This window comes from Sceloporus undulatus, chromosome 3 (genome assembly GCF_019175285.1).
Source record: "Sceloporus undulatus isolate JIND9_A2432 ecotype Alabama chromosome 3, SceUnd_v1.1, whole genome shotgun sequence".
Taxonomy (NCBI): domain Eukaryota; kingdom Metazoa; phylum Chordata; class Lepidosauria; order Squamata; family Phrynosomatidae; genus Sceloporus; species Sceloporus undulatus.
Genome location: NC_056524.1, coordinates 223427165 through 223442965, shown reverse-complemented (window position 1 = coordinate 223442965; position 15801 = coordinate 223427165). Strand labels below are relative to the sequence as shown.

The 15801-nt window shown below is 39.1% G+C and overlaps 1 protein-coding gene across 2 annotated transcripts in view; it reads left to right on the top strand.

Annotated features, from left to right (window-relative positions):
• The first annotated feature begins 5134 nt into the window (after window positions 1-5134).
• FARP2 (FERM, ARH/RhoGEF and pleckstrin domain protein 2) overlaps window positions 5135-15801 on the top strand; it is a 92575-nt gene continuing 81908 nt past the window's right edge. For both annotated transcript variants that reach the window (XM_042460970.1, XM_042460969.1), the window contains exons 1-2: window positions 5135-5256; window positions 9291-9522. In XM_042460970.1, coding sequence (XP_042316904.1) covers window positions 9319-9522 — 204 coding nt within the window. In that variant the 5' untranslated portion in view covers window positions 5135-5256; window positions 9291-9318. The remainder of the gene's footprint in view (window positions 5257-9290; window positions 9523-15801) is intronic.

Here is a 15801-nt window from a genome sequence, read left to right as displayed (position 1 = left end):
ATTTTTTTAAAAGGGGCAGGTTTGGGGGCCAAAATAATGGATTTTGATATGACTCGTGGATAAGTTGAGGGAAAAACTTAAGCACGTGTAATGGAGGATGTAAAGGATGAAGTAAAGGAAAACAATGGCAAAGAACTTACAAAATTCCATCAGGCATGACTATTTGTGCGCATACTAAAGGCTGGATGGATGAGAGAGTAGAAGGGGGTCAGTGCTTCCAGGGCAGAATAAACTCTTGCCTTTCACCACACACACACACAGAGTTTATATGTGTGTGGGTATGAATTAAAATACAGTACTTACACTTACCCATGGATAAGTCGACTCAGCTTTTTGGGTCAATTTTTTATCCTAAATTTCTAAATTTCTAGACTTATACATGAGTATATACAGTAGTTATGATACAGAAGACTAAAAGCAGATTTCCAAGTTATTACTCAATAGTTGAACAGACTAGATTTGGAGTATTTTCTCTTACATTTTGAAGGTAAAAGTAAGGGTCTAGAATGGTGATTTTGGAGCTCCTGACAACAGAAATGTGAAATAAGATATTGTGGACTTAAAATATATATATATATATAAGAGCACATATATTGTGAACTTAAAAAAAGTATATATATATATATATATATGTGTGTGTATATATATATATATATATACTTTTTTTAAGTCCACAATATCTTATTTCACATTTCTGTTGTCAGGAGCTCCAAACATGTTACAACAGAGACATCTGAGCTGCTAGCCAACAGATACCACAGCAGTCAAAATATATGTCAAAGTCCACCATTCTGAGTCTGAAAAGACATTTTTACAAAAAAAATTCTCCTTGAGTTTGTATCAACCTCTTAATTATTCACACCTGCTTTGATAGTCTGACTTGACTCTTATCAACGTTTATGACAAGTTTCATAGGTCATCAGTGCCTTGTTAACTGTCTTGCCTAGCCAAATACTCCAAAATTTCAAGGTTATATGATTCTGTGTTACATAAACATAGCAGAGAAACAAGCCCAAAGGCCCACCAGCCTAGAAATACAGAGCTTTAAGCTTGGAGGGGAACTGGACACATCACTGTTTCTCCTAATCACAATTTTTGTTGTTATTGTTGTGTGCCTTCAAGTCATTTCTGACGTATGGCAACTGTAAGGCAAGCCTATAATTAGAGTTTTTGCATCTATCCATTTCCCATACAGCCTTACTAGCTGAAACTCATCCAGCAAAACTGGGCAAGACAGCATTCTGGATACATTGCTCACTTTACCTGCTGTTATAGTGGGCTCCAGTTTCTGGTGGATGCAGGAAATGTAATTCTCCAAAGATCACACAAACAAGCCACAGTGAGCACTGGAAAGTTCCACATCCTCATTCTGGCCAGCATGTAATAGCCCCAAAGTAACCCATTGAAGTTCCACTGGGTAGCATAAAGAGCATGCAACAGAATGGAGAAGTAAGATTTATTCACTGCCTTCACCACTGACCAGCAGATTTAAATGTGAGCCTACAGTAATATTTGACTGCATTAATTGGAAGACTTTACTGTCTCTGCACAAGCTATAAAAAGAAACAGGTGGGAAAAATGGGTGAATAAAACCATGGATGGAACTTTTGGGTTTCTTTTTGATAAGGCTTAGTGTTCTAATGTTAAAGTAAATGGCAACTTAACTGATAAGGTTAATGTTCTAATATTAATGTAAATGGAAAATTCATTTAACCGGGCCAATTCTAGGGTTCGGGAGCGTGCAGCAACCACATGCTCCCGAACCATAGCGCACGGTGGCAGCACCATCAAGTTGGCCTCCAGCTCCAGTCCACACGGGGGACGCCATGATGGCTCAGTGTCCGCATGTCGCAGACAGGAATTGGTGTCATGGCAGCACCTTTTCCTGTTTGTGGCACTGCCAACAAGCTGCTCTAGGCAGCTTCTTTTTGGCAGTGTGTTGGTGCTGCAGCGTGCGGCCACTGCACCACTGACTTGGGGCAAAGACGGGTGGCAGGAGCTGCCCATCTGTCGAGCCCCAAACTACTATTCAGATGTATTAATCTGACCACACTTGGAATACTCCAAGGGGATCTTTCACACAACACAATTATAGTGCTATGATTCCACCTTACTATCATGGCACCATCTAAGAAATCTTGGGGTTTGCAGTTTAAAGAAGGTCATTTGGAATTCCCTGCCAGAGGGTTCTAGTGATCTGATGTGAGAGTTCTTTTGGTCTGATCTGGAAACATCTTATGTTTCAAAAGTAGCAGAAGATAATAAACCTTAAACAAGTTGTCTGTGCTTTTATAACATTGTTCTCTGTCTCTCCATCCCTAAATATTTATAAGTGATTATATACAATGTTGACCTCATCATTTTGGATGCCTACTGGCTGGTTAATGGTGAAAACAAGCTATTCTTAGAAGATATTAACTTAAATAGCAAATTTATTTTAGTCTGGACATAATTGTGTTTTAACGATATAAATAAAAGACAGCACTCATGACAACTGATTTCAGACATATTGCTGGAACCTAATTGTGTATTAAACTGTTTCTCAGAGTAAAACATTTGTTCCCCAAATTATCATATATTAATTGTTTGGATAAGACATGCATGATGGTATCTCTTCAAAACAGGATTAACAGTCATACAGTTTATGCTTGCTTGGTTTTTATCTGGGATTTCTGCCCTTCCCTCGCTGGAACGCACATTGGGCTACACCCTTCACAGCATGCTTATGGCTTTTTAGCACTATCAGGAATGGAAATAGCAAGCTTTAAAAATATACCAAGCCACCACCCTGGAAAAGTACAAATTTCCCATGCAAGAGGAACAGGAAAAGACATTGTCAGACACCTGGAGAAAATGGCAGCACTCATCCACTGCAGAAAAAAAAACATGTTGCAAATAATTTTTCATGCTAAGTATTATTATTCCTCTCATACTTACGGATGGATTTGCAGGTATGGATTTGTACATACAGTACTAGAATCGCTTCTGGAAGCTTGGTTCCTGGAAGCCTATTTTTCTTATGAAAGTTTAAACTACCTCTAGGGACAGGTAACACTCATTCCATCTTTGTTTCTCCTGTCTCTTCCTCTTGGGAGCTCCACTTGTCAGCCCATGTTTTTTTTTCTGTTTATCCATTTAATCTTTATCCATTTCAGCCTTTTATAAAGCCCAGTTACGAGACACAAGCAGATTTGCCCATCTTGTTTGGTGACCTATGCCAGGGCATATTTGGGGGGCTGTTTCTCTGGTATTTCTGCTGGACCCCTCAGCAGCTTTTGATACCATCATCACTCAAGGTACCTTTCTGGGCCACTTCACCAGGATGGGCCTTGGAGGCACTGTTTTACAATGGCTCCATTCCTTCTTGGAGGGATAAGCATGTGATTGGGAATTTATTCTTACTGGTGTAAACATAAAGGACATAAACATAAACATATGGCCATTACCACTGATCTCCTCTTGAAAGACAGCTATTTCTTATGAATTTATCTCTTAAGTTAATATTTAAGTTCCCAGAATTCCACAGCACAGCCAAGGCAGTTAAGGAAGCGCTATCAAATTGGGAGTATGCACTGGCAGATAAAAAGATGGGGGTGTGAAACTGGGGAATATTTGCTAGGGCAAATAAGGACCAAAACACACCACAGAACTTAATCCAGTTTGAGACTGCTTTAACTGCCTTGGCTCAGTGCTAGTGAATCCTGGGAACTGGTTGTTTACTCTCTGGCAGAGGAGGCTAAGTGTTTCACAAAACTACAGTTCCCAGGATTCCCTAGCATTGAGCTAGGGCAGTTAAAAGGACCAAAACAGTTATGAGGCCGTTTTAACTACCTTGGCTCAGTGTTTATAGTGAATCCTGGAGTCAGTAGTTTATTGTGGCCCCAGAGCTCTCTGTCAGGGAAGGCACAATGTCTCATAAACACTACAGTTCCCAGGATTCCCAGGCAGTGAGTTAAAGCGACCTCAAACTGGGTTATTTCTGCAGTGTGTTTTGGGCCAAGATTATGGATTCCTCCGCCTTCGCCCTTCAGTGTTCCCTAGTCGCCAAGGACTGTGTGGGAAGAAGAGGAGGAGGAGGAGGAAGAAAATGGCGGGCCTGGAGGGGCTGAGGAGGAGGAAGTAGAGGCCCCCTGTCTGTGGGGCTGTTGGGAGGGGAAGGGCATTGAGCCTTCCCTGTCAGAGTCAGAGAGCATGGGTGCTGTGCTATTATTGTTATTGTGATTATTATTGCGTTTATTTGTATAGCGCCATAGGCTTTACATAGCGCATCACAACACACATATAATTCTCCCCGCCATGGCTCTATTACTGTCTCTGCTCTGGCGCCACAACAAGCTGCAGTTCCCATGATTCCATAGCAATGGAATCAACACACACTTTAAAATACATTTCCCATGATTCCATAGCACGGAGCCAAGGCAGTTCAAAGAAGTCTCTCAAAACTGTTCTGTAGTTACGGTTTGAGACTTCTTATAACTACTGCCTTGGCTCCGTGCTATGGAATCATGGGAAATGCAGTTTGTTGTGGAACCAGAGCGGAGCCATTGAGCCTTGGCCTTTAAAGTAGTGTTTTTCAATCACAATGGCTCTGTTCTGGTGCCACAACAACGACAATTCCCATGATTCTATAGCACTGACAATTAAGTGGCGACAAACTGGATCATTCCTGCGGGGCTGTTTGACACCACTTTAACGGCCGAGGCTCAACGGCTCGGCTCTCCTCTGGGGCTGCAACAGAGTTCCCAGAATTCCACAGCACGGAGCCAAGGCAGTTAAGGAAGCGGTATCAAATTGGGAGTATGAACTGGCAGTTAAAAAGATGGGGGTGTGAAACTGGGGAATATTTCCATCCGCAGAGAGCGGTTTGACGGCCACTTTAACGTCCACAACAAAACTACACTTCCCAGCAGCCCACAGCACTGAGCCGCAGCCGTTAAAGCGGCGTCCAAACAGGACTATTATACAGGGACTCAAAACGCTGTCACTCAAAACACTGGTTAGCATAGCTCCGCCCACCGCCGAAGGAGGCGGAGCCGAGTGCTCTTGGGAGGAGGGGCCCTGGTGAAGCCCCGCCCCTGGAATGTCGTGTCAGCCAATGAGAGGGCGAGTTGGGCAAGAGGCGGTGACGGCGCGGGGCTCCTGAGGCGGGCGAAGAGCAGAAGAGCGGGGGATGCTGAGGGGAGCGGAATGCGCGGGAGAGACGGGAATTAGGCGCGCGATGATTGGCGTCAAGGGCCATTGAGGCATCGGTTTGAGGTGAGGAAGGGGGAGAGAAGGAAGGGAGAGGCCACACTGTATAAATAATCCGGTTTGAGGCCGCTTTAAAGCCTCTCTGCTTCCACACTGGAGAAATAACCCGGTTTGACGGCGCTTTAACTCTTTGTCTGGCTCTCTGCTATGGAATTCTGGGAGTTGGAGTTTGTTGTGGGCCCTGGGCCCCACAACAAACTCCAACTCCCAGAATTCCATAGCCTTTGAGCCAGACAAAGAGTTAAAGTGCTGTCAAACCAGGTTATTTCTCCAGTGTTGAATTGATCTGTCAATCCGGATTGCAAACTGGTTTATTTGTAAGTGCCTCTAGTTATGTGATATCAATTAATATGGATATAATAATAATAACACTTATATGGGGTTAAAATGCTGCTTTCCCTTCTGTTGTCCTCCTTTGTGGCTCCCAAGGCAAGAGAAGTGCCTCCTCTCTATAGGTCCTGAATGGAGTTTCTGTAACTGCGCTGGCGCTTTGTGTTTCTTGCTACTAAAACCTTGGGCTGCATCCACACAGCAGAAGCAATCCAGTTTGACGCTGCTTCTGTAACTGCGATCGCTGAGTGCTGTGGAATCCTGGGAATGGCAGTTTGTTGAGGCACCAGAGCTCTGCCGCAAGTCCCATAGCAAAAGCGCTGTTGTTATTGTGGCACCATGGAGGCTTCATCTGCGCTGCAGAAATAACCCACTTTGACACCTCTTTAACTGTCCTGGCTCAGTGCTGTGCGTTGTCATTTTGGGAGGCATTTAGCCTTCTCTGTCAGAGAGCTCTGGTGCCACAACAAACTACAGTTTTCCAAGGGTTCCTTAGTGCTTGAGCCAGGGCAGTTGAAGTGGCCTCAAACGTATGTGTTTGTCATTGTTCTACAGACTTTGTGCGTTTCATTGTAAACAATCAATTAGAGGAAAAGTGGTGTCAAACTGGACCATCTCTGCCGTGCGGAGGCAGGAGCATACAGTCTGATCCAAAATCTCTTAGGGACATTTCGTGAAGAGCGCTTCATAGTCAGTTGGCTTCTGAATCTGAGCCTTTGGAGCCATTCAAGTCTGTTTCCAAATTAGTAAGTAAAGGCAGATCGCCCTTTCCTGATTGCGGTTTTTGACAAATCTGGCGCACACGGCTATCATTAGGACGGATTTGGTTCCAGCACGTCAGTTTTTCCAAGACACTGATTTTAAATGGTATGCTTGAATTCAAACCCCCTCCTTTTCCAGAAGGCTTTTAGAGCATTTACATACTAGGCTTAAAAACTGGACTTGGGCGACTGTCTGAACAAAACCTTTTGTTGAAATGATTCATGCCATGATACCTTTACCACACAAGCCATCCTTTTATACCATTGAGCTGTAGTGAAGATCCCATGGGAGGTGATTAAAACCTATCTTGTGGCTCAGAGGTTTACTGCTTGGAAACAACATTCCTTTATAGACATTTATAGGATATAAGCTACTTATTAATGGTCATGAATATGGCAGTACTGTGAAGCTGTGGGCAGTTTGTACAATGCATGATGTACAACCTGTGCGACTGGGTGTGTAGTTCTTGCTGATCCTCATATAAATTGTACACTCTTTCTGTATAGAATATATATATATATATATATATATATATATATATATATATATATAATCTTCAGTGTGTGGACATCAAGAAAAGGGTTCCCAGTTTCTTGTATGATTTCCTTCATCTTGGATACATTGATGAATGTTCTGTAGAGAGGAGCAATGGAGTCTGGCACTTAATTGGAGCTTCACCTTCTAGATTATTATTATTATTATTAACCTTTATTTATAGATGAGTCTGAACTGTTTGTTTTGTTTCTCAAATTGCTTTCAGCCCCTTCTGACATCACCTAACATAACAGGACCTTTACATTACTTGAATTCTGAATTGTACAAATGTCTACAGCTTTTTTCAGGGGGAAAGCCTTAATATTTGAAAGAGATGGTAACCTCAGCACCAAAGTTGAGATCCAATTGCTAGCCCCAGCAAGAGGAGATCCAGTGCATCAGTGCTGATTGGTAAATAACACTGATGTAAATTTGAACTGGTTACTCTAGCTGGGATTGGCAGTTGCAAGATAGGTAGATTCGGCCTGCTGAGAAATCTGTACAGGTTTTACTCTTAATATTTATCATTGGGTACGTATTATGTCCAGAGAGAGTCTTTCAAGCTAGGACCGAACTTGTTCCTTGCTTTCCTTCACTCAACATAATGACCTTTGGGCACTGTTAATATAGCAATATGGTAGGTGAGCTTCTGACACAGCTTTCAGTCCACTCCAGGCTCTGCTATCTAGGCAACAAACAAAAGACCAAAGTACATTTCCAACAGAAAGTAATAGCTAGTTGTGTTTTAAAGGGGAAAAAATCCAAATTAAAGCAATACCATTTTAGATCAGTTGTGAATGTCACCAAAATATGCCAGCTTTTGAGATCTCTTAAGCTCAAACATCAGCAAAGATGTCACAGGATTTCCCCATGAATGATTTGTTGCTGTTCATTGCCTGTTTAGTCCTGGGATAATGGCACTTTAACATTTTCATATGACATCACCATTAATCATGATTGTGTGGTTTTAATTGTTTAGACCCCCAATTTTCCCATGTAATAAAGTCCTATGTCACCATAAGAGGAGAGCTACAACCAAGCCCTCATGAGTCTGGCTAGAACGTCCTTCAGCTTGGCTGGTGGTGAGACATGATGGGAAAGGTACTTTGTCAGAACCTGGAGGGCCATAGTTCCCCATCCCTGCAACAAATTCCACTGCTGCTATAATCAGTGTCACGACTCCAAACCCTTCCTTCAGAAACATGTGCACCATGAAATTAGGTTGCACTCAGTACAGTTATGATGGATTGTATCTGTATGAGTTGATATTTTTTAAATTTTAATAAAGGAAGAAAATCTGAAAAATTTCCAATACAGTTAGAGAGGTTATGAACTTTCTTTTGCTGCTACCCGTCTCGGAGGGGGAATAGAAGCACCGCTACCCAATTACATCTACACTAAAGTCTTGATTTTCTGTTGTTGTTTTTTTTAATGAGACAGCAATCACTTACCATTTTCAAAAACAGAAAGAGATGGCTTTAAAATGAACCAGGACATACTTTCTCCAGACTAGTTGTCTGTTAATCATTTTTCTCAATTCATTGGCTTAAAACTCTTGAGACATTGTTGGAAATAGCTACTTACAAAACATTTTGCCTCTTTTTAAATGCAAGGTGGCCATTTATGTAGCTCTCCATTCCTTGCACCAATCTTATCCATTTATATTATAACTAATCAACATTATGATTGAGTGGTCCATTTTCTATTTTAGGTGTTAATTTCATCAGTATTCCTGACAGTTGAAAAAATATTTTGTCAAGTTACTACAGTAAATGGTGTCTCTTAAATTCATTGTATTGTGTTACAGCAGACTGAATGTATTGTATTCATCTTGCAATTTATACTGGTACAATGATTAAAAAGTGTAGAAGGTCTTGATGCTTTGAGGTTCCAAAATGATATCTGAGGTTGCAGTTATATATCTTCTTACTTGAGAGTAAACCTTGTTGAACCCAGTGGGACTTACCTTTTCAAAGGTTTCAAGTATTTTCTGCCTCTTATTTTTATTGATATGTTTTAATGTGGTAAAAATCAAATGACAATATGCGGTTGTCTCTGTTCATATATGTTCCTACATAGTATGAAAATACACAGTGAGATTCTTGGTATTTACACAGAATCCCCACATTCCTGGTTTCACATTGTCTTTTTTAGACTCTTCTTATATGTGTTTTATAGACAGGTGCTTTTGGATGGTATTGAACTAACTGCAGGCAGTTTTTAGGAAACGAAGGATAAAGATTGTGTGATGGTTATAACGGCCAAATCTATTTCAGGTTATTACATTCAGGAAAATGTAAACCTGAAGATGACACTGCAAGAAATGGGTTATTACCAGCATTTTGTTGTGTCATTGTATAATTGTATAATAATATTTTTTTTAATTAAAATTGATTTATATCTTTCCCTGTTAGGTCACAGGATTGTTGTTTGGAGGTGAAAATGGGGGAAATAGAAGGTACTTACAGAGTATTACAGACTCCAGGTTCTCGTTTGGGAGTCCAGAAAAACTCTGGAGTGAGTACGCTGGAACCAGGACAAAGCCTCTCCTCTGCCATAGCATCAGCACCAGCTAAAGCACATGAGAGGGCTCTACAGATCAAAATAAAGCTTTTGGACAATACTGTGGAGGTGCTTGATATCGAGGTAAGCTTCCAGTAAAGTTTGGGATTTTTTTTTTTTTTTTGCTTGATTTTAATTCTTAATATAACTTTTGAGAAGAGATTCAGCTGGCAGATATGTATAAGAAATGCTTCCTGTAATGAATTAAAGATTTCAGGCTGTTCCAGTGACACATCTCCTTCTGAGATACATAAGAACCACACATGAAGATATTGTGTAGGAATCCTGAGATTGAACAAAATGCTTGATTTGCTTAATTGTCACTTCTCTAGAGTTCCATTAAATGTGGGAATTAAAATAATAATGGAACACTATGCTCAAAACCTATGTACATTGCCATATATTTGTAAATAGTTTTGTAAACAGAGGTGCTGTACAGACAGGTATTTTGTTCTAAGTATAATAGTGTATTGCCTAGTGTTCCTGTTCTGAGATGTAAAAATGAAGAAAGGAAATTTCAAGGAGGATGGAGATGAGGAATGATATTGTTCTTCTTATGATCTTTTATATTTACAGATTTCTGATAAGGAGGAAGGAAGATGTGGCAACATGTTTCTCCATCCCTATTTGCAGCTAGATCTCTGCATGTTGCAATGGTTGTAAGGGAGTGTTGAGGAGTGCAATTTGGTTTTGACATCAGAGAGAATATACTCTTTAGTTAGGGCCTTTTGACTCTTCCTCCATAAGAGTCATGTTGGTATTCATTGGTAATGCTCTAATCCATTGTGATGGATTTCTATATTAAGAATTTTGCCACTGAACATGTTTTGTATTCTCACTTGGAAAGAAGAGATAATACTGGACTCTATTAACTTTTCTGAGCTCTTACAAGGAAGTGTGGGGTATGAATCCAGTGAATAATAAACATATAATTAAAGAATTGCATTTTTAACAGGGGCAGTGCAGAATTTTTTGGTTGTTTGGAGATGAGATGAAGGATCAGTCTTTATTAAAAATGTGGGTTGGTTGCCAAGCCAAAGGACACCTCCACTACTTAATGTAGATCAGTTACCTACATTTTCAAACATGCTGTGGTAGAGAAGAGATTTACTATTTGTGTTCTGTGACTGTGTTTTGTATGTTTTCATGTCTTCCTGAACCCCTGTTTCTTCCTGATTTCAGTAGTAGAATATGCTACCATGACCAATCCTTATTTTAATTTTTTTAAATTATTTTTAACAAAAATGATCTAATTTGTAATCAAAATAATATACAATCAAGGATAAACTGGTGGAGGAGAAAGAAGAAGCGGGGGGGGGGAGAAGTATAAGAAAAGAGAGGGGGAAAGAGAGAGAAGGGAAAGAGGGGGGGAGACATACAATTATTACATGGTTGGTTTCTGACTTCTCCCCCCAATCCTGATTGTAGTGAAAAGATAAAGAAAAAAGAGAAAACATTGTTCTACCATTACAAATCCAACTAAATAATCCTGTTAAAGTTACCAATAACTATTGCCACAGATTATTACATCTTTAGAATTTTACTTGTGCAAAAAGTCCATAAATCATTTCCAGTCTTTCAAAAAGTCTTCAGTTGCCTTATCCTTTCGAACCCACATTTATTTGTCCATTTGAGCAAACCCAGCAGCCTTAACAATCCATTGTCGGTGCTTAGGTCCATTTTCAAGTTTGAGCAAACAATATTTTTTTAAATGATGTCATATTTTGAAGAACTAATCCATATTTACTATCCAATTCTTCATCCATAATGCTCAACAAAAACATGGTAACATTACAAAATCTAGCTTTTTTGGATTAACATATCAATCTTAGACCAGTATCTTTTCCTTTTATCACAAGTCAACTGCATATGAAAAAATGAGTCCTTCTTATCTTGACATTCCTAATATTGATTTGAACCATCTGGAGCATTTTTGACAGATTATTTTGGATTAGATGCCATCTATATATACTACTGCATAGGTTTTCTTTTAAATTATTGCACAAAATAAATTTTATATCTTTGGCTCGCATTTCCCCCCATACATCCCTATGGACTTTATGCCCAAAATTTTGGGCCCATGTTATCATCTACTGTTTTACAGGCTCATCTTTCGTTGGTAGTTTCTGAAGCAATTTATACACTTTTTAAATTGTATGGTTGTTGTTTTTTGTTGTTCTGAGCCTTCAAGTCCTTTCTGACTTAAGGTGACCCTAAGGCAAACCTATCACAGGGTTTTCTTGACAAGATTTTGTTCAGAGGAGGTTTACCATTGCCTTCCCCTGACTTGCTCAAGGCCACCCTATGGGTTTCATGGCTGGGCAGGAAATTGAACCCTGCTCTCCAGAGTTGTTGCCCAGTATTCAAACCAGTATACCACATTGTCTTTACACAGCTCTAAATAAAACTCTTTTTCTCTAACCTCTATGGCTACATTTCTCTTGTCTTGATTAAATCTGTCCTTAAGTTGCACATAAGCAAACCAATTAAGATATTTGTTTATTTGAGAATCATCTCTCTTGATTTAAGCATCCAGCTATCTTGTTCAAAAGATCATCCTAGGACAACTGTTTTTAATGCTTAACTCATTGTTTCCTTTAAAAGGCTTCCGATGTTGACATAGCTAATATTATCTTGGGGAAAATTCTTTGTTTCTACTTAGACCAGACTTGTAGGAGAGTTTTTCTAATACAATTATATTTAAATTCAGCATGACCAATCCTGATTAAAATGCAAACTAGTCATATTCTGAGTAATTAATATTCTAAGTAGTGAATTGCAGGGCTGCTATGTGTAGAGCAGTGAATGAGGTATTTCAGGTGATTGACAAAATATATTGACATACAGTACTTTTAGGATTCTAAGCCTTACACATGAACGTTATGGAAGAGCACTTTCTCCCAAATGGTGTGCAAAAACTATTCTGATTTTTACAATAGATATTGCACATTAGAACTGTACTTTTAGGTTATTTTTGGGCACATTGTTTTTCAAATTGATTAAATTTACCAGATTGAACAAATCTGGCCCTCCAAAAATGAACAGGTTCCTTTTTGCAGAGGGAATCTGAATCCTGTAGAGGCATTACACTGGAAGAAGGAAGTAAGAGGACATTTCCCCCCTCTAATCCTTCTCTCCAGTGGCAGCTTTTAGTGCTATCTTGTTTCAGAATATGCCCAGCCCTTCACAACAGCATGGGTAGTTTTGCTGGGGTCTGCAAGAGGAGAGAAGAACAAAAGAAAATCATTGCCATGCCCCCTTTTCTCCATGACAGTGGAACTCCACTAAACACATTTGCATCCAAACCATCATTATAAATACTTTTTATCTAGTTCTGTCAGAGGAAATTCTGTATATAGCATCCAGATACAACACATTTTTAAAAATGGCTTAATATTTATTCTAAATTATTTTTTCTGTTAACTTCTGCTATGGATCAATACTATGGAATTCTGGGATTTCTAGTTTTGTGAGATATTTAGCCTTCTCTGTCAGAGAGCTCTGGTGCCACAACAAACTACAAATCCTAAGATTCTGTATGATAAAGACATAAAATTAAAGTTGTGTCAAACTGCATTAATTCTGCAGTGTAACAGCAGCCTTTGATTGAAATATTCAGATGTTTCTACATTTTTATGGATTTTGTACAGCTTCAGCTGGGCATGGCATAAAAATTTACTCTCTTAGATACAGTTGCTTTAAACTGGTGTTTCACCATCTGATTTACTTGAAAACTATACTGTGTGTTGTTGATCATGACTCACTACATTCTGAGGCCTAAAAATCAGGAACTGTTTTTGGATTTTAGAAGGTTTTTAAAGTTTAGCTGTACAGGAAGTAATTGGAAGTTTTTACACCACCGTATTATTTCCTGTGGTTTTACAGAAGAATTCAGCTGCTCACTAGAGGGAATATAAAAGGTATACATATACAAACAAAACTGCACAGTTAGATGTCAACAGAGGAAAAAAAGATATAAAGATAATTTCATTAACAGACCACTTGGAAATTCTAGGAATCAGTTCTGTTGCAGTATTACTATTTGACAATATCTGTCTTCTACATGTTGTAGTTTTTGGACAGCATTTGGCAAATTCCTAGTGTTTATAACTACTCCCAAAGAAGGAAACAAACTAAGATTTTTTTTCTTACAGAAAAAAAAACACCACACTTGTTTTAAAAATTCCAATGCTTTCTTTGGTCATTCCTTTGCAGTGCAATACTTATATTTCACAGAGCCTGTTCTCTACACTGAGAAAAGTATTAACAGCTTTGAAAATGCAGGATGTGGGAGGATGGGCTGTTTCAAATCCTATTAAACACTGTACTACAAGGATCTAAATGCTGTTGAGCACAGTGTCCTATTGCCTAAGAGAGAAAAAATAGAATAATTCCAGAAAGAATCACTGCCAGATGTTTGTCATGACTCTCATGATTCTGAATACTCTAAATATGGCCAGTAAACTGTCTTAAGCTTATTTTTATCTGCCCTCAGAATGGAGAGTTAGTAATTCATGGCTGTGGATATTGCAGGTTCTCCTAAAAAGCAATTTAGGCTTTCCATTCTCCCTGTTATTTGGTCTTCTATATTGTTAAAACCTGTTATTTTTCTTAATGGCCTACCATTCCTTTCAAACAGTTTTTGAGGACAAGCATTTTACCTCCCATGAGCATCACAAGTAGAATTTAGGCTTCAGCTAGTTCTTGTCTTCCATGCCCTCTTAAATCTAAGGAGCCTGTCTACTGTTCAATGTGCTGTATATGGTATGTGTATTGGGAGGTGGGGAGGTTCAGATTTTCTCTACTTCTTCAAAGTTAGAATACTTCCCCAGAAATCTGACACATCCTCTTCTGTTTCAGCTCCATTTCTGTTGGCATTAAGACACTCATTTCACTATTACAGTGGAAAATGCTATACTCTGGGTAAGATGTGTGGTGCAAAATTTTCCAGTACCCTGTTTTCTGAAATTTTACATCCTATAAAATTTATCCACAGTTGTCTGGACTCTTGTAGTCAATCAGTCATGTTAGATTGGCTAAATATAGGATAAGAAATTGTAGTTACTCTTCTGAGGAGAAAAAAAAATTGACAAGCTCTAGTACACAGAGTAGTAGACTAACAAATGAAGGTTATTTCTGTTTCACAAAATCTCTTGGTTTTCGTTCAGTCATGAGTACAAGTAGTCAAGACAAAATGTGGTAAATTGCCTATACCCACAGATTAACATGTATCCTTCAGTGAAACAAAATGTTCAGCTACTTGTACTGAATCAGGCTGCCCCCCCCCCCATTTAAAATGGAACTGATAAGTAGTGTGGACAGTGAACGGGTGAAGGTACTGTAGTTATAGTTGATATAAAATATGTCAGGTACAACTCTATTTATGTATGTGACCTTAAACATATTATTGTTTAAGATTTAGTCATTTTTGGTTAAATATAAAGGAAATATAAGTTGTTCTCTCTACCTTATCACAAATATTCCAGTAAAGTAATCTCCACATACAGCTTTGAATGTTTGAATCTGTTTAAATGTGATATTTAAACTGAATGTGCAAAATCAGATACAAGTTGAGTCTCCCTTATCCAGAATTCCAAAATAGTGGGAGATAATGACAGCTTTGCTTTCTGATAGTTCAATGTATACAGGTTTGGTTTCATACACAAAATTATTATTAAAAGTATTGTGCACAGTGTGCCCTCGCCATACGCTGTAATAAAAAGAATGGCATGTGCACTGTGCTGCACCACATGTATGAACCCCGTTGTTTTCAATGGGGCTTGAGCATATGCATTTTTTGCCTTCTGTTGGGGGGGAGGGTCTGGAATGGATCCCCTGCATAAGGGAAGGGCCCACTATATAAATAATTTCAGGCTATGTGGATAAGATGTATACGAAATATACTTTGGTTGAGAGTTCCTGCATGGCAGGGGGTTGGACTGGATGGCCCTTTTGGTCTCTTCCAGCTCTAGGATGCTGTGATTCTGTGTATAGATCTGGGTCCCATCTTCTAAATATGTGTACCTCATTATCTGTATAAAAATATTCCATAATCCAAAAAACTTCAAAATTAAAAATACTTCTGGTCCCAAGCATTTTGGATAATGGAGACTCAAGCCATAATACTGTTTGGAGCACTGGGGAAATTTCCAGAAAACTCTGATCTAGAGTTCAGCCAGACGGAGGAAGAAGTCAGGAATTTAGAATGCACACAGGGGCTTACACAATTATAAGTTTCCTGTCTGAGCCCAGGCACTGATAATACAATTGTAACATACTAGTTAGAAGGATATGTTTGATTTGAATGATCCTTGATAAAAATGGGAAACTAAGAGGGGAGAATGAACTGGCTTGCTTCAGCCC